At 41.3% G+C, this 23,859-nt stretch overlaps 2 protein-coding genes across 8 annotated transcripts; both read left to right on the top strand.

Moving 5' to 3' along the window:
- The first annotated feature begins 204 nt into the window (after positions 1–204).
- ZBTB43 (zinc finger and BTB domain containing 43) lies at positions 205–18,031 on the top strand. Of its 6 annotated transcripts, XM_056504897.1 has the most exons (5): positions 220–349; positions 1,103–1,185; positions 2,336–2,496; positions 2,608–3,837; positions 10,304–10,565. In XM_056504897.1, exons 4-5 carry the CDS (start codon positions 2,631–2,633, stop codon positions 10,330–10,332), a joined length of 1,236 nt encoding a protein of 411 aa, XP_056360872.1. In that variant the 5' UTR covers positions 220–349; positions 1,103–1,185; positions 2,336–2,496; positions 2,608–2,630; the 3' UTR covers positions 10,333–10,565. The 6 variants fall into 6 exon arrangements, with proteins under 6 accessions (XP_056360868.1, XP_056360867.1, XP_056360872.1 ...); XM_056504891.1 differs by lacking the exon at positions 10,304–10,565 and having other exon boundaries at positions 2,608–9,535; XM_056504893.1 differs by lacking the exons at positions 2,336–2,496; positions 10,304–10,565 and having other exon boundaries at positions 205–349; positions 2,608–9,535.
- Positions 10,745–22,129, top strand: ZBTB34 (zinc finger and BTB domain containing 34). 2 transcript variants are annotated; one of them, XM_056504889.1, is made up of 2 exons: positions 10,745–11,238; positions 18,996–22,129. In XM_056504889.1, the coding sequence occupies exon 2, from the start codon at positions 19,018–19,020 to the stop codon at positions 20,515–20,517; it is 1,500 nt and encodes a 499-aa protein (XP_056360864.1). In that variant the 5' UTR covers positions 10,745–11,238; positions 18,996–19,017; the 3' UTR covers positions 20,518–22,129. The 2 variants fall into 2 exon arrangements, with proteins under 2 accessions (XP_056360864.1, XP_056360865.1); XM_056504890.1 differs by lacking the exon at positions 10,745–11,238 and having other exon boundaries at positions 18,040–20,055; positions 20,338–22,129.
- The last annotated feature ends 1,730 nt before the right edge of the window (positions 22,130–23,859 follow it).

Genomic DNA, 23,859 nt, shown 5'->3' with positions numbered 1-23,859 from the left:
GCAGCTGGGGGCGAGGAGGGGACAAGAGCGGAGAGGCCCGGGGAGCCTGGCCCAGGGAGCTCGGCCCGGAGGGCTCGGCTCGGCCCGGGGAGCTCGGCCACACACACGCGCTCCCTACCGCGGCCAGCAGGGGGCGCCGCCGCCCCGGGTGAGAGCCCCACTGCGGGCAGCGAGTGACGGGCCGGGCCATAATCACGTGACCGGGACGCGGAAGTGCCCGCAGGAAGGAGGGGCAGCACTTCCGGTGCGGGCCGGGGCGGGCGCGGGCAGGTCCAGGGCCGGGGCCGGGCCGACACCGACAGCGAGCAGCGACAGCGCTCCGCTATGAGCGAGACGCCGCCACGCGCAGGTGAGACGCTGCCCGTCGCGGTCCCCGGGAGGCGCGCTGCCGCTGGGCCCGGTGCGCAGCTCCGCGCTGGGGCGGGGCGGCGGGTGAGGCCTTCCCACGCCCCGCTCCCGCAGGTCCCGCGCTATTGTGGGGCCGGGTCGGTGTCCCCGCCGGGACCGGAAGCGGGAGCGGGACCGGGGCCGGGGGCGTGAACGTGCCCGCTCCGGCCGGACCTGTTGGCCGGGTCGCGGCAGCGCTGGGCCTGTCCACCTGCGGCCTGCAGCGATTCCCGGCCGGGCCCCGCCGGTGCGGGGGTGAGATCCGGATCTGCAGCCTGCGCTGCGCCTGGAGAGGGGAAGGAACTCCCTGCTAGCATTTGTTACAAATAATGTCGCTTGGAAGCGACTGAAATGTGACTTGTGTGTTCTACTCTGTGCTCCAGCATGGAGACTATTACTTTTATTTTTATTATTAATTTTTTTATATTTATTATTTTACTTATTTATATTTATTTATTCTTTATCGGTTTGGAGTAAAAGTGAAAAAAAAGATTGTAGAAGGAGGGAGTGAAACCCTCGAAAACCAGTTTGCTTCACTTGTATAGCTTTGCTAATTGAAAATATTTTGCTTACATTTTGTCTGCATGAGAATTTAAAATGCAAAAAAAGTCTGTTATCATCTGGAAATGTTTTTGTGGTGACATGCTGAAAGAGAGCAGTTTAGATTACCAGTAATTGTTCATAAGTTGTACAGGCATCTGTCTTTAAATTTCAGTTGAACATCTCCTGAAGGCCTATTTTTTTTGTCGGCAAGTGTTGAAGAATAGAATCTTAAATCTGAGAATATTCTGAAGGGAGGTAAGGAACTGCAAATGTATAAGAAAATCTGATTGTTTCAAAAATTAGATGTAGTATACACAAAGTATAAGATAACTTGAAATAATTATGTCAAATTGTTTAAAGCAAAGTGGTAAGAAAAATTAACAATTAAAGTGGAAGGTGCGGTATTCCGTTGCTCACTGGAAAAGTATGGGTAGCTAATTGTGTTCTGGAGAGGGTTCGTGTTTTGAGGAAAACAACCTGAGGAGTGCTGGATACAGTAAATTTAAAGGTGGTCTTCTCCGATTATGTGGGTGGCAACTTCATGGAACTTGACCAAGGAAACCACTTGCTGCTCCATGCCTCTGCAAGAATCCTATAGCACCCAATTTACACATTATCAAATAGAAAAATTGCACAGGTTTAACTTACTCAAGCAGTTAATGTTGGTCATTCATAGTGGCATTTAAATTTCTGTCATTTCTAATTACAATAACGTGCAAATCTTTCTCAGATTAAATTTAAAATTTCAAGTATGCATTTGAAAAAGTAGTATTACTGCTTAAAAGACTTAACATTGGAGTAAAACATCTAGATCATGTGAGAATACAGATGTGAAAACCTGGGGGCTCTTAGCTGAGATTCTGGCTTGTAATTTTTATGTTGTTACAAATACAGGCAATTTTCAGGCAGGAAAAGTTCTGTGCAGCAAAGGTATCAATTTCTTGATTGACATTTTAAGTTCTGTATGATTTCCCTAAAAGGAACATTATAACCCTAATACTAACCCAAATATCTGAATAAGCTTAGAATTAAAAATTGTAAAAGCTGTTGCTGTTCCACCTTTCAGTTAATAAAACAATAGGGAAATGCATGAGAAAGGTCATAAGCCTCATTCTTAGTGGGGTTCTGCCTGTGCTTCCGGTGTTATCCTGTGAGTTGACAGAGTTGCTTTTGAAAATTGATTTTAAGTGAAATATTTCATGAGTAAAATCGGTGTTTGTTGGGGGATCAATGAAATGATTTTGTTGGCATTTGAAATACAGAATCTTTCATATGCTGGTACAAACTGTGGAACATCCTGGAGTTAAAACTCTGCAGTATAATTCCATGAAATAATGGTTTCATTAGCCTAAACTCATGTTTGAAATGCTTAGTCTATCCCAACTGGATAACTTGCTGTTTGTAGATCCTGCTGTAGTTGATGAGTCCTCTTGGAGAGAAGAAACAAACAAAATTTGCTGGCATAGCAATTTATGGCCTTAGTACAGCTTTCAGAAGAGAGAAATGAGGTGGCTTGAGAGAGAAATACAACAGTGGCAAAAGGTTCCAGAAGATGTTGAGTTCCATGTGAGTCTGTTGAGAAAAAAGAAAAAGAATAGAAGAAAATGGAAAGGTCAATAGTTCACCAAGCAGAATTTCTAATTTTTTTTTTTTTTTTTTTTTTTTTTTTCCTTGCAGCACAACACTAAATTTGTAATGAAATGGAGTCTGGGTCAAGCTCCTTTCGAGTGGAATTTCCAGATTTTTCTAGCACCATTTTGCAGAAGTTAAATCAACAGCGCCAGCAAGGACAATTATGTGATGTGTCCATTGTGGTTCAGGGCCATCTCTTCAGAGCCCATAAAGCTGTTCTTGCAGCTAGTTCACCTTACTTCTGTGATCAGGTTCTCCTGAAAAATAGCAGGCGAATAGTCCTGCCTGATGTGATGAATCCCAGAGTATTTGAAAACATCCTTCTGTCTACCTATACCGGCCGACTGGTAATGCCTGCGCCAGAAATTGTTAGTTATCTAACAGCAGCAAGTTTCCTTCAGATGTGGCATGTAGTGGATAAGTGCACTGAAGTGCTTGAGGGAAACCCAACAGTTCTGTGTCAGAAGATGAATCATGGCAGTGACCATCAGTCCCCAAGCAGCAGTAGCTACAATGGCCTTGTTGAAACCTTTGAACTTGGCTCTGGAGGACAGACAGAATTTCACAAAGTGCAGGAACTAAGGGATGGCGAAAATGAAGAAGAGAGCTCTAAAGATGAACTGTCGTGTCAGCTGACAGAACACGAGTATCTTCCCAGTAATTCTTCAACAGAACATGATAGACTCAGCACTGGAATGACCAGTCAGGATGGGGAAGAGGGAACTAGTGATAGTGCAGAGTACCAGTATAGCAGACCAATGTACAGCAAACCCAGCATCATGTCTCACAAGCGGTGGATCCATGTGAAACCAGAAAGGTTTGAGCAAGACTGTGAAGGTGTTGATAATCCTTATGATGAACACCAAGTATCTGAATCCATGAATGCCATCCAGGCAGATCACTCAATCCAGTCTTCAGGTGTTGAAGATTTTCACATAGGTGACAAAAAGATGGAAACAGAATTTGATGAACAGGCAGATGAAAGTAATTATGATGAACAAGTTGACTTCTATGGCTCATCTATGGAAGAATTTTCTGGTGAAAGGGCAGATGGAAATTTAAGTGCTCACAGACAGGACCTTATGATGGCAGCAGGCTATGGTGAAAGCATTGACATGGCTGCCGGCATTAAAGAAGAAACGTCTCTCACTGGATTCTCCCATGCCGATAAGCTCTATCCGTGTCAGTGTGGAAAAAGCTTTACACACAAAAGTCAGAGAGATCGGCATATGAGCATGCACCTTGGTCTTCGACCTTATGGCTGTGGTGTCTGTGGTAAGAAATTCAAAATGAAACACCATCTTGTAGGCCATATGAAAATTCATACAGGCATAAAACCGTATGAATGTAACATCTGTGGGAAAAGATTTATGTGGCGGGACAGTTTTCATCGGCATGTGACCTCTTGTGCTAAGTCCTATCAGGCTACTAAAACTGAGCAGAGTACTACTGAGATGAACTAAGACATTAGTGCTTACATTTGTTTAGTAGAGTAAGAAAAATAACCTAATCATGCAAATAATGTCTGGTACTTGCTATTGTAAATTCTCAAAAAAAAAAGTTTTAATGACTATGCTAATATAAACCCATCATATGTATTTTGCTTCCTGCAATATTACATCAGTGTGTGAAGTGCTTGTGGTTAATCTGAAGGGTGCCTACAAAATGAGGTCTGAGATTGATTGTAATCACAGCAGTATTTAGAAGCCGTCTTGTATTTCTAAGCCATTTAAATTCACAGTAAAACTCAGATCTAAATTGACAAAAATCCGGAAAATACTTAGATGAACCAGGAATTCAGGTAGCGCTCCTTATTGGAAAAGAAAACTAAGATGACCAGACTGGGTTATATGATTCACATTTAAATGAAGAAAAAAAAGATAATTGCACCTCAAGGTCAAGTCTGCCAACGTACTTACCATGTATCATTGGGTAGTGTGCATCATTCAGTAGCTTTTGTTGTATTGCTTAATGAAAGGCAGTGCTAAAGGTGGTTTGGCTTTCCTTTATCCATCTTATGTTTTTTTTAATTTATCTTCAGTAAAACAAATGTCTAATTTTGTGCTGATTTCTACTTAATCTGTAATGCACTTAACAGTTTATCACTATATAGATTTCAGTATATATTAAGTATACTTTGTCCTTGCTCTTCTAAGGTCTAATGTTGTATGATTCTTGACTTCATTAGATTTTAATTACTACATTGTGAGAGCTTCTAGAAGTGTGTGTAATGTCTTATTAAAAAAAAAAGATACCAACAAAAAGTAAGATGTAACATTTGGAACTTAGTCAAAATAATCAAATACTTAAAATGTAAATTTCTGCTCAAATTTTTGTGGCTTACTACAGTAGCAAGTACCAAACTCTGGATTCATGAACTGACTTGTTATTGGTACAAAATCTTCTTTGAGAACTTTTATTTAGTTTTAGAAACCTGCTTTAGGAAAATGACATAGTCTTTGAAAGGTATTTATACTTTTAATTCTTTACTATTTGAATAGTAAGACCTATAATACAGATTCTTGGTACTGAACTGCTGTGACTGGTGATTACAATCAGAGTTGTTTACTTCCTCAAATGAAATTGTTTGTGGAAAAAAGTAGGAAGTATGTGATTTGGATCTTCTAATGGTACTGTAGAACATGGTACCATGCTTATGTCTGAAGTTGGGATTTTGCTGGGAAAATGACACTTGTTCTTTGTTGGGATGAGGATCTATGTGTGGGGCTCTCATTCATGGAGATAGAGTGTGTAGTTCTAAGGGATCCTGTCAGCTCTGCAGATTGACTAAAGGCATCAGTTGTAAAGGTGAAAACAGAATTTTGGGGTTGAAAGCTTAATGCAATCCAATGCAAAAGCATTTCTTAGTAAGCAAAAGCTTCTTAGTCGCTTACTGAAATATGAAAAAGAAAGAGCCTTTAGAACATACATAGAATATAATAGAAAGGTGATATCCAAGTACAGTGCTGTTCACATGGGGAAAAAGCTAACCAGCATTAAAGACCTAAGCCTGTCTGGCCCTAATTTCTGTATTAGGCACTGCTGTGTGCAGGATAATGTACTGGAACAGATGATCCTGTATGGTGAAGCAAAACTACACAAAGATTATTACACTTCATATTCTTTTTTGAACTCCCAGTTAAAAATTGTCTTAAGATACAACTGAACTGTGTCCTGAAAATGAATGTCTGCTGCAAGCTGAAGTTTTTCTACTCAGTGCGCTGTAATTACTGTAATTTCTTTACTGGCGTTCTACTTACAAAACCCCTTTTTTTTTTTTTTTTTTTTTAAGAGGCTCTTAATTATTAATCTTCTAATACTTCAAATATTTTTTCATATGGAATTTTGTTAAGGCAGATGTTCCCAAGTACAATGAACCCATTGCTGGCAATGGGCACAAATGATCAGCACCACGACATTCCTGTTCTTAGCACTAATTAAACTCTACAAATACCATGGTTTCCATGGTTAATCTTTGTGATCGAGGTACTGAAACAGGGATTTTGCTCACTAACACTGTAACCTGCTTAATGTATAGAAGCACTTTGTATTTAAACAAAACAAAGCAAAAAAAAAAAACCAAAAAACCACAAAAACCAAAACAAACAAAAAACCCCCCAATAATAAAAAACAAACCATAAAACTTTATAAGTATGTTTTTTAAACTCAGAAATTATATTCCCTCTGTGGTTTGTTTACACACTGCTAACACTGTCCTTTTTAATACTTAAAAATACTATAATGCTTGCCTGTTTACATGAGAGTAGAGGAAAGGGTTCTTGCACTTGGTGGCCCTATTTTTCCATTCTCCAAGGCCTTACCACATACATGGTGTCATTTCTGCAAGTACCATGGTCACATTTGAAGGAAGGCATTAGAATCATAGAATGAATTGGGTTGGAAGGAGACTTTGAAGGTTATCTGTTTCCAAGCCCCCTCCCATAGGCATGGACACTTTCAACTTTTCAGGTTGCTCAGAACCCCATCCAGCCTGGCCTTGAACATGTCCAGGGTCTTTATTCTCATACTCGTGTCAAGAATGATCTTGTATGTTACATTAATTCTCAGCCCCTTTCCAATTATCATTTTAGTTTTGCATAAAAAGGATAATGGTGCCTCTTCCCATTTAACCTTAAAAAAGGCTGGACAGAAACACCAGTCTGAAAACTGTGGTCATTAAAAAAAAAATATGTCAAACTCAGACCATCCTACAGAGCTGCCAGCTGTTTCTTTTACCAGCTTGGAATGACTTTTATATGGGATATTTCAAGGTTTAACATTACTTCTATTTGCAGTTAGATTACTTTGAAATAAAGCTTTAAAATCAAATGTACTGCGAGAGACACTTTAAAGATTTTATAACAGGTTCAGTAGATCATATAATAGAACCATGTCCTTTTCTTAATGATTTAGCATGAACTGTAACTCTTTAGTATTTGCCTCTTGCTGTTTTACCCCATATTATGGCATTGTCTTGAAAGTCCAACAAATATTGCTCTACTGATTTTGTAACACTTGGCTTTCTACTTTTAATTTACATGAAACTAATTGATTGCAGGAAAATACTGATCTGATTGTCATGAGATCAAGTTGAGAGGATTGATGATTTAAGGACAGCTTGAGATATGTCTAAAATCCTTACTTTTGCATGTCACAGGTGAAACAGTTGTCTTGTGGTGTTTTTTGTGAACTCAATTTATTGCCCTTTGTCAAACTTCTAATTACCATTCTAATTACCATCAGGTACTGGGGGGAGAAAGATGAAAAATTACTTAAACCATCTTCTTCATGTTCAGCTTAAGTCTATTACCTCGTCTCCCTGCCTTTGTAGTCTCAGTTTCCCTTGCTTTCACCTTTAGTAAGGTAACAGAGGGTTGGGGTCACACAGGAGGTTGGGGTCACATGCGCACCTCCTTGTCTGATGCTTTTCATTTCTTAGTGGGTGTCCTCTGGTGCTCTGGACTGGTGTCACTATTGGTGGTGATACTGGGCCACAGTCCCTTCAGGGACGTGTCTGTTCTAGCTCAGTACTTCTGTGGAACTCATTTATTCCAGAGGTGTACCTGCTCTGGCAGGGCTCAGCTGTAGGCCAGAGTCCTCTTGGAAGCGCATCTCCTCAGGCAGGGAGTGTATCCTTCTGTGAGTATGTCCGTACATGTTCTCAGTGGCTTCTTCAGGTGTTCTCCTGAGAGCAGCTCTTCAGTTTCTCCACAGGTTCCCAGGAGCATCTTCTCCATGTGTTTCCCTGCACCTCCTGCTAGAGCTGCCACTCTCCCTTAGGTGTGTTAAAGCAGAAGCATTATGTGCCACTCTGGTTGAGATTTTGGCTCGCAGTGGATTGTTCACATCCATTTTTGTGCAGCCTGAACTTCTTTTGACTAGCACAGGGCAGCTCATAGTCTCTAGCCACGTGTCACCCCTGCAGTCCCTGCCCCTGGTGGCCAATGCAGTTGAATGTAGCAAGCCAAGATACACATGCAGCTTCTGTCAAGCTTCTGATCTTTGCTAATGGAGTGGTCTTGTTCAAGGTACGAAAAATTATTTCTTGTTTGTGGGGAGGAGGGAAGCAATCCATATATATATGTATATATAGAATATGAATGCATATGTATATGATGAATTTCGTTAATCTTCCCGTATGCTTCATTACTTTTGATGATGTGGCTTGTTTGCTGTAGTAAAGTGAGTGTCTTCTGAAAACCAGCAATATTGTACACCCAGGTGGCGCTTTGACTTTCCTGCTGCTTTGAAGCCATTCATTGTCCTAGCAGTGGTAAGAAGACTTAATGATACTACAGCTAAATTTCTTTTCATTCCATTTTGTAACTATGTTGTTAATTACATAGAATTTGTGTAACTGCCATTCTGAAAAATTCAACTGGTTAGCAGGGCTAAAGTCTGCTTAGGTGTATATCGGGCCCTTTTGAGGGAGAAGGTTCCTTTTTCACACATCAGTGTTGGTTTGCGGGGTGTTTTTTTGTTGTTTGATTTTTTTTTAAACTTTCCTTGTTAGTTTTATGGGTGAGCAGATAGACCCTAGAAAGTATTGTCAGTACAGTTTGTGATCACAGCTTTTTTCATGAGGTGTGTCTGAGGTTGGGAAACCACATGTATCATAAGCAAGGCATGTTTCAAAGGCTGATTATTGAGTGTTCCAGTATTATTGATCCTGAAAGAATGGAGGCACATCAGGATTTGTAATCTCAATTCTCTTGCCTGGGTGCCAGCAAGGTGACCTGTCTGAAGTATGAGAGCCTACAGCAGTACATGGAGAGTTTTGGTGTAACAGGATTAGGACCTTTCTCAAAGCAACAAAGGAAAGTTAGTTTTTTGTCTTTAAAATACTTCATTGGATAGCTTGGCTTCTTTAGCTATTAGCTGTAAACTGTCAGTGGCCTAGAGGAAGACGCTGGAAAAGAAAATGGTATATTTTTAATGTGATTAAATTGCAAGTTCTGATTTTTGCTTGAAGCCTGTGTCTGTCGGTTGCTGCTCCTTTTTTTTTTTTTTTTTTTTTTTTTATTCATGGGATTCCATATTTCTTTCAGAAATGTAACTGTTTATGCAAGTCAAGTGAATCTTCCTTAATGAGCTATAAGTTTTTATTCTAAATGAGTCATTTATAATAGTAAATTTGCATATCTTGATATTTTGTGAGATGTTATGCCTGTATTGCAGAGGTTGGATAGTTTTGTCTATAAATATTGCTGTCCTAATTGTACAGCATGGTTTTAATTTAATGTTACTGTTCAATATTTTCTTCTTATAGAAGAGTCCCATGCCCCTTTTTTTCTATAACATGTTTTAATAAATGTTATCTGTCAACTTTGTAAATGTTTTCTTAAGCTTGAATGAAAGGAATGCATGTCTAGTACTAGTATTTAATATTTCACTTTGCCAAAATAAGTGCTCAAACAAAAGTACAAATCCAAAAGTTGTTGATATATAACTTTATTAAATATATAAAAAAGTGTGTCTAGTAATGTGTGTTCTTGAAATAATGATAATGCCGGCCTAGTCTAAGAAAACATTAAACTAGAACCTGGTTTTTATGACACAGTAAGTTTGATGAATTTGTGGAATGGGACCCATTTCTTTGCTGTTAGTTCAAATTTGTCAAACGGGTTTTGTTGTAACTTGTTTTTTGCAAAATGGTGACCTCTGAAGTTACAACAGAGAATGTATGTGCTGATAGGAAAATTCCAGAACACTCATTTCATAGTAGCAACAACCGCATATCCCAAAGGCCTCTTGATACATTTGAAGTAGGTACAGATAACATAGATGGTTTTATTTATTGTCTAAGTATAAAAGAAAATTCATGCTGTGAAATATATTAAAGATTAAGTTTCCCTTACCATCCTGTGAGGATTCCTTCGCTCCCTGACTAAATTTAGGTACTTGTACTGAACTTAATTTTGTCTAGCCTCCATCTGCTCAGTCCTGGTGGAACTGTCCCAGCTGCTGCTTACTACCTAAGCAAAAAATGGGTTCACTCTCATGAAAGCATGTTCAGTCAATACCTGGAGAAGTCAGTATTTGTATAACACGCTCAGCAAATTCAAATGGAATATGATCCAAGAAAATTAATTTAGTATTTTGGTTACATTTACTGAAGACAGAAGAATGAGCCCAAAGTTTTCTGCCTGTTCAGAATTAGTTGTTTGAGTGTGTTTTATCTGAGTGAACAAATACAGTTTGTCTCTGTGTTCTTTAACTCTGTTATTTGTACCTTGGCCAGGATGCTTCCCAGGCAGCTGCTTTATCTGATCGGGATTCAGTGCGTAATGTAGGAAGACTCTGTTCTGTGTTCTAAAGGGAGAGAAAGACACACTTCCAGAAGACAGCATGTGGTGTCCAGTTAGACCGGGTGGATATCCCAGCAGGACCTACTGGCACCAGTGACTGACTGTTATCAAGTACTACATGAGCTGTCCGGTTCATAAACGGAATTGTTGCACTACCTGACCTCCAAGCATATGCACGATAACTTAAAAAAAAAAAAAAAAAAGTGCACGTTTGCTGAAGTGGTTTCTGTCAGTGACAAGGCCAATGTAACACAGGTGAGCTTTTTAATTCGCTCAGTAAAGGTGGTAGTTCACAGCTGGAGTGGGGGATGTCCTCCCCCAAAAGCTCCCTCGCTGCATCTGCACTGCCCATCGGGGTACGGCTCTGAGTGCGCGTTCTGTGCTGGAGCTGCACACCGCGAGCGATCTCGGAAGAGCTCTGCCCGCGTACGCACCTTCAGCCGGCGCTCTCATCTTCCTGCCTCGGAGAGGAGTCGCGCTGCGAGGGCGGCTCCGCCCTGCCCCGGCGGCGGCAGCGGGCCGGAGGCACCGCCCGGGGCCGGGGGCGTCGCCCTGCTCCGGGAGCGCCGACCGGAGCACCGCCCGGAGCACTGCCCGCCGCCGAGGGCATCGCCCTGCCCCCGGCAGCACCACCCTGCCCCGGCAGCACCGACCGGGGCACCGCCCGCCGCCGAGGGCATCGCCCTGCCCCGGGAGCACCACCCGCCGCCCGGGGCACCGCCCGCCCTCGCGGCGTCAGCAGGAAGCGGAACGGCCGCCAGCGGAATCAGTTCCGGGTGCGCGGGGCTGCGGGAGCGGGCGGGAAGCGGCGGTGGGAGCGGGCCAGGCCGGCCGGGATCCGCCATGTGAGAGCCACAGACAGCCCCAGGTGAGCGGCGCGGGGGCGCTCGGCCCGGGGGGCGCTCCCGGTGGGACCGGGCCGTGCTCCCCGGACGTCCTGACAGGCCCCGCGGCGGCGGGCCGTGCTCGGTCCGGCTGCCCGGAGTGACGGCAGCGACTCCGGCCCGGCGGCTCTGCCCGGCCGTGCCTCGGCCCGAGCTATCGCGTAACCCGAGCCGGGGGCCCTGGTGCAGCCCTGACGTGCGGGGAGGGAGCGCGGACGCGCCTGTGTCGGGGGCTGCTCTTCAGCCGAGCCTGGCGTGAAATCCTCGGCACGGCGGGCTGGGGCGGAACGGGCCTGCACCCACTCGGGGAGGTATTTATTGCCAGCAGTTGAGGGACATTTCGGCTGCTGCTGTTCTGTCAGAGAGGGTGGCAGTTCTAGTCAAACCCCAGTCTCTGTAATGCAGAGCTCTTTCCGAATCCTGGCAGGTGTGCACAGCATGCAGAATTAAAATTGGCTTAGAGTAAATCAAAGTCGGGAGTTAATTTGGAACAAGCCAGAGCAGTCTCAGAAACATTAACGTGGGTGAGCCTGGTTTTCGAGGGAAAACAAAGTGGTACATGATTAGCTGCACTGCAGTTGTTACGTGTTGCAGAATACTCAAGATCTGGATTTGCGTCTGCTTCACTGCCTGTCCAGGGACAGCTCCAAACAATTCCATCTGTCCTAAGCAATGTGCTGGGAAAATACCACGAAAATGTGCTCTTGGAAGCTATTGGAAACCTACTGCAAAAAATGTTGCTGATATCTAAAGAATGTAGTCACTTCATTGCTTAAAAGAGACACTGGAGCCAAAAATTTAATGAAGAATGGCTACTATTAGAAAAAAAACAAAATCAAACCAACAAAAACAATAAAGGAAAGTGGACAGATTAAAATGCACAATAGTGATGAAGTATTACCTTGGTAGTAAAGAAAATTGTATTAGAAGGTTCAAGAGCTCTCTTCCCCCTTGTGAAAATTCTGGCTATATATATCCTCAGGCTCAAAATACAGGCTGGAGTTTTTTTATAATGGTAGTACAATTCAGAGTTGTCAGAAAATGTGGCTATTTAGCATTACATAATGGGGATATTGTGAAATTTGTGTACAAAATAGAAGTTTTTGATCATTACTTGTAAGATATTGCTGGTTTGAATTGTATGTATCACCAACATGCCCCTTTGTTTTATTTATCTGGCACAATACATGTGTTGATACTGGAATCAGACACACAGCATAGTTTGATTCAGAAGGTACCTTTTCATCTTGGCTTATTTCCAGTTTGCCTCCTGGTAACTTTTTTTTTTTGCATTCGGAAATAGATACGTACCTGCAACTAGTGTTCTGGTGATTTGATTTCTAGAGTCAAGATTAAGAGATTATTTCTGCTGAGGTTTCTAGTTCTTAGGTGAAACTACTTTTATGCATTGATAGGTGTTTCATTTTTGCCTTTTCAATCACCTCCACACAGGCAAGCAGTTGTGAGGAAGGCAGTTAAGAGAATAAATGACAAAGGTGTCACTTGGACTTTGTTTTATATCTGCTTTCTTTGGATATTTGCTCAAATAAGAGGGTTCTTTTGCTTTTTCCCTATAAAATTCTAAATATGCAGTTCCAACACTATATCTGCTGCACCGTGCTGCCCACGGAGAATGAGTTTGCAGTGTTGCAGGTATTGGCATGTGTGTATGTATGCATGTCCATGTATGTATATATAAATAAATGGATTTTATTTTGATGTTAAAATCATCCACTCTTTGAAGCAAACTGGCTTTCAAGGCTTTCCAATCAATTATATGCCACATTCACCTCCTACAGATAATTTGGGCGAACTGCCTGTTTTCTTTGATTCCAATAGGCACTTTGGAGAAAGTGAAGAATTAATGTAAAAACAAATTCTATGTATTTGTGTAGTGCTGCTTGTATTATTAGAAGTTTTTTGTACTTCAAAATTATCTCAGTTCATGGGATATTATGTGGGTTTCTTACCCTCCCTTAGTTCTGGGTTTTTTTAATGGCTGCAAAATTAGACTGTTTTTTGTCAGTGGGGTAGCCTAACCTGCTTTGGGGATGGAGTTTCAATGCAGTAGTGGTACTGTGTGGCATGTTATATAAGGCTATCTAAGAGCACTATATGCTGACTTTTAAAGGATAATTAATTTTTCACTGCTATGAAAGGTATAAACTGGTAAAATGGTCTATGATCAGTCACTTCTCTGTTTTCACAGATTATATCGTTAGTGTCTTAGAGACTTCCCTAGCCTGTGACATACTTGATGGCAGTTTTTCTTTGATACAGTTAGTGTTAATTAGTGTGGCTGTTGTGAATCTGAAGACTGATGCAAATGCAGTCTGAAAGGAGTAAGAATGATGAAGACTTTTGCCCAAAAACTTTCATGATCACAGCTGATAAGGTTACATTCCTAGGTTAAAATTCTCTTGAGTGAAGGTACATATTTGCAATCACATCCTGAGTTCTCAAACGGGTGGTGAAGATACTCCTAGCTCCTACAAAATGCAAGGGAGGAGTGCACTGATTTGTACAATCTTTGTTGATTTTCTTGTCCTTTCTCTGTATTCTGAGCAGTAGTGCATGGAGGGAGTATCACAGAGTCATTAAAGTTGGAAAGGCCTCTAAGATCATCAAGTCCATTTTTTAACTGATCGTCACATTGTCAACTCAGACCAGAGCACTGAGTGCCACATCCAGTTGTTTCTTTAACACTTGCAGGGATGGTGACTCTTTCACCTCCCTGAGCAGCCTGTTCCAGTGCTTAACAACGCTTTCAGTGAAGAAATTCTTCCTGATTTCCAACCTGAACCTCCCTTGCTGCAGGTTGAGGCTATTTCTTCTTGTCCTGTCACTTGTTGGCATTTTTGTTGTCATGGAGTACTTTGTTTTGTTTTTGTCTTAATTTTCATTATGACCCTCCTAGCTTTTCTATGTATTTCTGTTCTCAGATGTGCTACAACAGTTATGGTTTGTAATGTGTTTTTTTTTCCCCAAGGATTCCTTGTTGCTGAACTAATTTAGGAAGATGCAAGGGATCTTTTCTCACACCTTAGTGTTAGTTAAAATGAGTGTCACTTGTGTCATTCACCTGGCTGTGGGAACGGTGAATCATACTTCAGTGAGTGAAGGAAATTAAACAGGTGCAGACTTAGAAGCAGAAACTAATACTATGCTGGCAGACACACAGCTTCGTGTTATAGTTATACGATGCTTCTCCGCTGCTACTGTATGATGTCAGTAAAATTAAATACTTAATGTGGTTTGTAAACATCTATTCTTGATCTCTAAATTTAAAAAAGAGTTTTCATAGAACATAGTTTTAAAAGGAAATTTCTTTTGAAATCTGATGAAGAATGTTAAGTGCCTGTCACTCTGATGTTCACAGGTTACTTCAGTGAACACTTGTTTGAAGACATAGGACAGCAATCCACTACTACTAAAGCCATTTTGTGGGCTACATTTGCTGTATAAAACCCTGATGAATAAATGTAGTGCAGATGCAAAGAGAATTTATGTGATTCTTTTGAGTGTGACTGCATCATCTCCTACAGAAATAGGCATGAGACTCAACACAGAGCCCTTCTAGGACTTAATGAACCTGGTGTCCAGTTCTGGCCTGTGCCTTCAGCCAGTTTCTTGGATACATAAGAGCTATGAAAACCTTAAGCGCTTCGACCTACTTTTGAGGAAAGGTTAAGAGAGGACCTAATCATAGACAGGTGCCCAGACTCAAATTTTACAGGACTTTGCCCTAACTTTACACTAACTCCCAGGGAGGGGTGAAAGCTAAAGCAAGATGAAATGCATTACTTTTTAACAATGAATGTACCTGATGCTGCTGTGAGTTTACAGAATATTCTGAGTTGGAAGGGACCAAAAAAGGATCATTGAGTTCAGCTGAAGTTTCCTAGTTCTCACTACCCCCCAAATGCTTGAGTCTACATGTTGCAAATAAAACTGTCATAATTTTGAGCTATTGCTCTATGTGACTATACTGAGCTTAGATAACACAGGTTCCCTCTGCATATGCTGAGATACCATGGAAGGTACCAAATGACACTTCTGACTGATTTCTTTTTCCTCTTCACCTGTGCTAATTCTGTAAGAAATTATAATGTGTATAAGTTTCATTATGACTGTCTAGTTAATTGCAGAGAGAATTTTTTTTCTTTAGAACATACAGTGGATATGTCCAAAGTTAACTTGTGCTTTAAAGTACCTTCTTGCTTTAGTTTAATGTTGTATGCCTGACCCCAAAAGAAAAGAGGTTAGGGAGATTTTTCAACTTGAAGGAAGCTGAGGGTTCTTACTAGCCATTCCAAACTGGAGTGATCTTCCCGGACTCTTTCAGAAATGTTTCAGCCATAAATACTGTTGTCTTGAAAGTGCTACTGCTCTGCCAGCACTGATGAATAATTGAGTATTGTTATGGTACAGTACTGCTGACATTATTTTGGTTAATGTTACTAGAATTTTATTATGGAGATGCTAACTTGATCCTGTATACAAAATAAAATCCTCTTGTGTATGGGAATATAATCTATGGGTTGCTTTTATTTACTGGATAGTGGCATTCAGGACTTTTATGAATAAATAAGGTCATTTTTCTTCTGGCTTTTATTCACCAATAAAACGAGTGGTGCCTGCTTCTCTGATGTGTGTAATGCCCAGGTTTTCCCCGAGGTCTTGCTTTCTTCCCAAATGGTTACAAGGAAATTGTGATGCTCTGGTACTAACCCTGCCAAAATTACTGCAGCCTCGATGCTGTTCCTGCTACAGTCCTGCCTGCTCCTGGATGGGGTGTCCATTGGTAATCTGGTCAGTTCTCTAGCTGGAGATTTAAGGTTGTGGCTGAAACCAGAAGAAGGCTTCCCTTCTGTCCAATTCTGCTGTATTTCGAAATTCTTGTCATTTAACTCTAGCTTTCCACAGATGTTTTCAAGGTTACGAGAAGCATGTATCTGCAAAGGAAGAAACTAAGGTGGGGAAGTAGTCACAAGAGTGTGCTGTGGCTTGTTCTCTTTGTTTTTTAAGAGCAGATGGGTATAGAATCTTGTTGTGCACTGCCTTTTAGGCAGTGTGTACCTGACCTGTTTGCTTGCTTTCAAAGCAGCAGTGTATGTTCCCCTGATCCCTGTTGCAGGTTTTTACTGCTTTTCTGCTACGCTGGTGAGCAAACTTACAGACCTTGATCATCCTCTCCACTTACTGCCAAGATGTGCTGTTTACTCCTAGCAGCTTAAGCAAAATAAGCTTCTTTTTACCAAAAGAAAGATGAAACAATTTTGAGAACAAGGATGTAGAGTTACTTCCAAATATGTATATACATATGGAGATGCTGGGGTGTTCTAACAGTCGTGATGGGCAAGGATCACAGTGGATTCCTCTCTCCTTGGTGTCCTTCTGGTTCTCACGCTTTACCTGCTATGTGTTTACAGTCCATTTTCAATGTGTGGCCATGTCCCAGGGACTGTGAATTTTTTTTTCCTCCGTCATAAGGCATAAAATGTCCATCTTCTTTCTTCTCAGGTGCCTATGATTAATTCAGTCCTTCTGTCTGGACCAGTGCTAGTGGTGACAATATATTTTAATATTTTCTCCAGGTTTAAGTTAGTCTGCATTTTGCTGGGTAAGAGCCCTTAGAGAAGTATGGGCCAAGGAGGAACACCACTGTCTATATGTGACAAACTTTCTGTGCATCCTAGACTGGAATGCCAAATTATTGCTGGGGACTGGTCTTTTGGTTTGTACACAGTCCCTGACCCAGTCAACAAACGTCTTCCTCCATTTAGCAGAGAAACTTAATCAGGAATTCTGATGTTGCAGCTGTGCATAGCTAATAAGCCCCACAAATTAAAGGCTTCCTGTGTTGAGTTTCTGAGAAGCTTGCTGGCCTGTCAGACACAAGTGAAGGTGACAGATTGTGATGGTGCATTCCCTCTTCCCTGGTGATTCTTTAAGCAACCTTAAACCACTCATTTGTAACACAAACATGCATCCAACTGATGGAGCTCCTGTCTTCTGCATGGGACTGGGATAGTGGTTCTCTGCACAACAGGCAGGCATGCCTGTCAGAAAAGCAAGGTTAATCTTACCATGTAACTACCCCACAGCTGGGATAAGTTATGTGTGGTGATGTTTGATTTTTGACTTATATCAGCTCACAACTCTGAACTGTTTTGTAGCTTTGTTTGCTGAATAAAAGAGCTGTCCTGCCAAAGCCATCTCTGGATGGATTGCTGGTATCACTTCTGGTAGCCGCCACCTTGCAGTCCTTATTTCCCACCTCAGATATAAAAGCCTATAAAATGTCTTTCTTACTTTTATGTCTCAGCCAAAAAACTCAAGTGAAGTCCCCTTTACCCATTTTAATGGGTAATGTCACTGGTAAGTTAGAGAACATGTTTAGCAAGTCTGGTAACTTGAATGTCCTGCAAGAGTTTTTGCCAGTTTTCTAAGTCAGACATAATGTCTGAAGCTGGCTTTCTTGTGTCTGGTGAAAAGAAGTTCCATTTGTGAAGGCTGTGAATGTTAGTTTTAAGTGAGGCTCAGCTGATAGAGCTCCAGTGCTTCCTTTTAGTTTTTTATCCTATTTTTGCCTGTCAAATTTATTTTTAGAATACCTGAATTTTCATAATTTGATTTAAATTGTTCATATGTCCCATTGCAGCATGTAACATAATAGGAAAAAAACCCACTAGTATATTGTGATACATTGGATATGCTTCCTGCATCTGAAGTCAATGGATGATGTTGAGATCTGTTTGTTCAATTGGAAAACAGGTATGGTGGCAATATTATGTCTTTAGACTTCTGCATTAATAAGAACTAGAATAGCAATAAAAGTCTGAAGTTTCTTGGCTGCTTGATTAGTGCCCAGTCTTGGAAATGTAAGGTAATGCTACAGATTGGCATTCTCAGGCTGATAGTGTGTGTGTGCTTTTTTCAATAGTAATCTGTGAAAAGTGCTTTTCTTTGTCTTTTGTTTGGAACTCAGTACATTTCTTTAAGGGCTCTTTGAATGTCCTTTCCTGGTATTTGAGTACTCATGGCTTTTAAGTTAGGTTAGAATTTAAAAATCAAATTATTCTAGCTAGGATGTCACTGCTGTGTCAGATGAGCTTCAAAGTTCACATCATGTTAAAAAAAATCACAAAAGAATATAAAAAAAAAAATTAAAATTGAAAGTTCATGGGTGGCTCAAACACTTTTTTTCAAAATGCGCGTGCACACACACATGCCTGTGACTTTTCCTTAGGAGATTTTCAAATTTCACAAAGTGCCTTCTAACAATCATTCTTGGGAAATTTAACTATGCAGTTCCCTGCGAGTAACACTTTAATACCTGGCTTGAACACCTCCTCAGGGTTCTGTAGTGTTTACCTTGCCTAATGGCTATAAAATCTATATTCTTTTGGAAGGGTGGATTGTTCTGCACTTCTTGCCAGGGAATGAAATCGCAAAGTTTCTTTGAGGACAGACTGTCCTAGGAGACTTTCATGTATTCTGAGCAATTGCATTATGAATGTTGCAGAGGGATAATTCGAATTACAGAAATGCAATAAATGTGTAGATTAAGATTCTACTTTTTTATTATATCGAGTATCTTTGCTGAATGTTTGGTTGTAATGCACCTTTGACAGATCAATGTAAATGCGATTTAACTTAAACCTTTGTGAGCATTTGCTTTTGAAATAGAAAAGTCCATATTCATTCTCTGTTTTAAATATTTTAATTTTTCTTTCAGATTACTCTTTACATCTGTAGAAATGGACAACAGCAGTTTCATTCAGTTTGATGTGCCGGAGTACAGCAACACTGTTCTGAGTCAGTTAAACGAACTGCGCTTGCAAGGGAAGCTCTGTGACATAATTGTGCACATTCAGGGCCAGCCGTTCCGCGCCCATAAAGCTGTCCTAGCTGCCAGCTCTCCATATTTCCGTGACCATTCAGCATTAAGCACCATGAGTGGCCTATCTATATCAGTTATTAAAAACCCCAATGTTTTTGAACAGTTGCTTTCTTTTTGTTACACTGGGAGGATGTCCTTGCAACTGAAGGATGTTGTCAGTTTTCTGACTGCGGCTAGCTTCCTGCAGATGCAGTGCGTCATTGACAAGTGCACGCAGATACTGGAGAGTATCCATTCAAAGATCAGTGTTGGTGATGTTGATTCTGTCACTGTTGGTGCCGAAGAAAATCCAGAGAATCGCAATGGCGTTAAAGACAGCAGCTACTTTGCCAACCCTATTGAGATATCTCCTCCCTATTGCTCTCAGGTGCGACAGTCAACAGCAGGCAGTGATCTTCGGGTGGAAACCACTCCAGGCAAAACTCTTCGTGGTCGTCTGCAAGAAGAAGGGCATTCAGACCGAGGGAGCAGCGGGAGTATCTCTGAATATGAGATTCAGATTGAAGGTGATCATGAGCAAGGAGACCTGATAGTGAGGGAAAGTCAGATTGCAGAGGTGAAAGTTAAGATGGAAAAGTCTGACAGGCCAAGCTGCTCTGATAGCTCTTCCCTTGGTGATGATGGATATCACACTGAAATGGTGGATGGAGAGCAGGTGGTGGCAGTAAACGTTGGTTCCTATGGGTCTGTCTTACAACATGTTTATTCATTTACCCATGCCTCATCACAGGCTACCGGTGTGTCAGAAGCCTTTGGAAACCTGAGCAATACAAGTCCTTCAAGGTCCATGCTGAGCTGTTTCAGAGGGGGTCGTGCACGCCAAAAACGAGTACCTGCAGGTCACTTGCACGGTGATGTCCAGGGCTTGGGGCCAGGGGCTGACAGTGAATCCATGGTGAGTAATCCAGGATATGAGAACAGTCCGCGGGAAAGAAACGCACGAGGTCATTGGTATCCGTACAATGAGAGGCTCATTTGTATTTACTGTGGCAAGTCTTTCAACCAGAAAGGGAGCCTTGATCGGCATATGCGATTGCACATGGGAATAACTCCTTTTGTGTGCAAGTTTTGTGGGAAGAAATACACCCGTAAGGACCAACTTGAGTATCACATTCGTGGTCACACAGATGACAAACCCTTTCGCTGTGAGATCTGTGGAAAATGTTTTCCTTTCCAGGGTACACTAAACCAGCACTTGCGAAAAAACCACCCGGGGGTTACAGAAGTGAGAAACAGGGTTGAGTCTCCAGACAGAACAGAAGCATTTGTGGAACAGAAAGTAGATAATGATGCTTCAGCCTCAGAAGCCATGGATTCTAGTATGGAAATTCATGCAATGTCTAACACATCTGATTAAAATCTTACATCTAGGTGAAACACAGACAAGCACATTACTAATGTATTTTTAAAGTATTTTATTATTTTGATGATCTTCAGTACAAGTGTAACAACAGCCTTTTAATTTTCCTGACTTTCTGGAAATCAGTTAGAAATGGTTTCTGGAGAAGATTTCAGAAGTATTCTCTGTTCTTTATTCAGAAGTTTTTGAAGGAGGCTGAATTGTTTGGAGTTTGTTTCTTTATATTTGAAGATGCTCAGAATATAAAGACAGTGTACTTGGGAAAGGCTAGGAAGAGTCTTCTGAAGTGTCCCTGCTGATTGATCTGGTGAGACACAAATGCCAGTGCAGAAGGATGTTAGAATAAGATTGGCAGCTCTGCTGAATGCTCAACGAAGCTGTAATTTCCTTTATTTCTTAAATCCTGTTGCTGGTAATGTGTTACACAGCCGTGGGGAGAGAGAATATTACAGCTTTGATTCCTCTTCTGTCACAATGAAATCTGTTCACTCTTACTAACTGGTTTTGGTAGTGAGTCTGTTTATATATATAAATTTGCTTTATATATATAAAGTGCTTTCACTTTCCTTGTTCTGGTTGAGGTGAATGTAGAAGTATGTCAAGGCTAATACCATATGCCACTCTATCAACTATTAGGACCCCTCTCTGCTTAGGGTTTATAACTTTGGATTTTGGGAGGATGGTTTTGGTTTTAAATGAATGTTGTTTGGTTTTCATTTTATTAAACTATTTATGTGCAAAAGTGAGCAAAGTGAATTATCTTGTTTTAATAGCTTTGCTTTATGACATATGTAAACCAAATGCCATAAATATATTAAACTATGGTTAAATTGTTGAAAGGTTTTGTTAGTTGTCTAGAATGCAAGCTGGACAACCTGTGGTGCTGACCTTTTTATATATATAGAGATAGATATATCTATATATATATATATATATATATAGATATACACACACACACACACACACATATATATATATATATATATATAAAATATTAGCAAACCTAAAAGTAGCATTGTGGTCTAAAATGTGTTTTTACTGGCCTCAGAATCTACCTTCATTTTGTACTGTAGAACCATACCAGGTAATTAAACTTAACTTCATCACTCTTCATGGCTTTTAAAACATGGGAGAGATGTCGTTTAAACCACAGTATTTTCAAGCAGTATTTTAATAAGTCTCTTCACAGAGAGCTGTTTTCAGGTGCACGTTGACTTCCTACTTAAATCTCCAAGTGATATGCCAGCACTTGGAATTTGTACTTTTTTTGTATAGAAAAACAAATACTCTATGGGAATTTTTGAGCAATATGTTATTTCATGTGTGAGTATTACAGAGTTGCTATGGCTTCTCTGTTTTTTCAGTGGTTTTTTTTCTCTTTAAAGGAGCTACCAAGAACTTTAAAAATACTCTAAATCTTTTTTGTTTCACAAAATACATGTTTTCAGTATGGTGCTAACTTCATAATTTAGGTCAGTATAACATAGAAAATGTGAATCATAATCATAATGGTCAAGAAAAAAAAAATCCTCAACAAGAGACAACAAATTCCCCCCCTACTCAAACCACCCCCCAACCCCAAATAAACAAACAAACAAAAAAAGAAAAATGAAAGAAAAAAAAAAGACAAACACATACTACAAAAAACCAATGGCTTAAGAGACCTCAAAAGCATGGACTGGCAAACACTACTGTTTAACATTCTACCTGATGAACATAATTAATTATTAAACTAATTACATACTTCTTTAGAATACAGGTTTTATATTATTGGGTTGTATGTTTGTTTAACTGATACTGAAAATACGTTTGTGAACATGCTGTTTAACTCCCCAAAATTAGAAAATACATCTTATTTCTAAATTATTGGAAAGAAAAAGGTAGGTTTGCTATCTTGTAAAACTTTTTGGTTCCTGTGAAGCTGGGGCATATTTGTGCAGTAGCTTTATTAAATACACTAGTTCTTAATATTGTGACACTGCAATAAGAATTACTCTCTCAAAGATAGATTTACAGTATAACCCCCATCTGCTCCACTGGAGCAGTTCCAGTTAAATTGAGTACATCATTTGCCTCTTTGTGCTAAAACTGCCTATATTAAGAGGCAGGGGGTGGGGAGATGTTTCTCTCCTTGCAGTAGCAACAGAAATTTTGTTTCCAGTAAGGGAAGGGATAGTCTGTGTCTAAGGCAGGTAGTCTGTATGTTTACCCACCTAAAAACATGGTATTTCTTACACAGTTTTTTCCTTGAGTGTTTGTTTTAAGTAATTAAATGCAAAAAGTGTGTTTTGTAAATTAAGTTTGAGACATGCAAAATCCAAGAAATGTACAGTTATTCTTAACCCTTTATCTTGAACATGTGCTGTGGTGCCTTTGGTGTGACTTTTTCCCTGGAAGGATGACTTGAGGATAGCAGGATATGGGTACAAAATTATATTTCTTGAATTTCTCTGTGTCACAATCTTAGCATTATTTAAATATAGTTCGTTGTATTTGTAAATGTATTAAATGGTTTGAGTTTACCAAAGAGTGACTTATCCAAAATTGTCTCAGACTAAAGCAAACAAAAAAACCAACATCATGTTGATTGTACCAGGTTCAGGTTCAAACCATTGTGCAGACTGTTAGGGGGCAGGAGATGATTTTTAGAGGCCCTGGTGCAGCTGTGTGCAGGCTCCTCACCCCAGGCCATAGCCCAGCTCTGTCCCAGCCCCGCCTGGCAGCAGCGATGCCACCGTGCCTTGTCACCCAGCGGGGCAGGAGCAGCACTGCACACGGGTGAGGCTCTGTCACACCTGGGGCAGGAGCAGCACTGCACACGGGTGAGGCTCTGTCACACCTGGGGCAGGAGCAGCACTGCACACGAGTGACAGCTCTGTCACACCTGGGGCAGGAGCAGCACTGCACACGGGTGACAGCTCTGTCACACCCGGGGCAGGAGCAGCACTGGACACAGGTGACAGCTCTGTCACACCTGGGGCAGGAGCAGCACTGCACACGGGTGAGGCTCTGTAACACCCGGGGCAGGAGCAGCACTGGACACAGGTGACAGCTCTGTCACACCCGGGGCAGGAGCAGCACTGCACACGGGTGACAGCTCTGTCACACCTGGGGCAGGAGCAGCACTGCACACGGGTGAGGCTCTGTAACACCCGGGGCAGGAGCAGCACTGGACACAGGTGACAGCTCTGTCACACCTGGGGCAGGAGCAGCACTGCACACGGGTGAGGCTCTGTCACACCCGGAGCAGGAGCAGCACTGCACACGGGTGAGGCTCTGTCACACCCGGGGCAGGAGCAGCACTGCACACGGGTGAGGCTCTGTAACACCCGGGGCAGG

Source organism: Oenanthe melanoleuca, chromosome 17 (assembly GCF_029582105.1).
Source record: "Oenanthe melanoleuca isolate GR-GAL-2019-014 chromosome 17, OMel1.0, whole genome shotgun sequence".
NCBI classification, from domain to species: Eukaryota; Metazoa; Chordata; class Aves; order Passeriformes; family Muscicapidae; genus Oenanthe; species Oenanthe melanoleuca.
The sequence above is the reverse complement of the archived record's forward strand: the minus strand, read 5'-3'. Positions and strand labels throughout refer to the sequence as shown.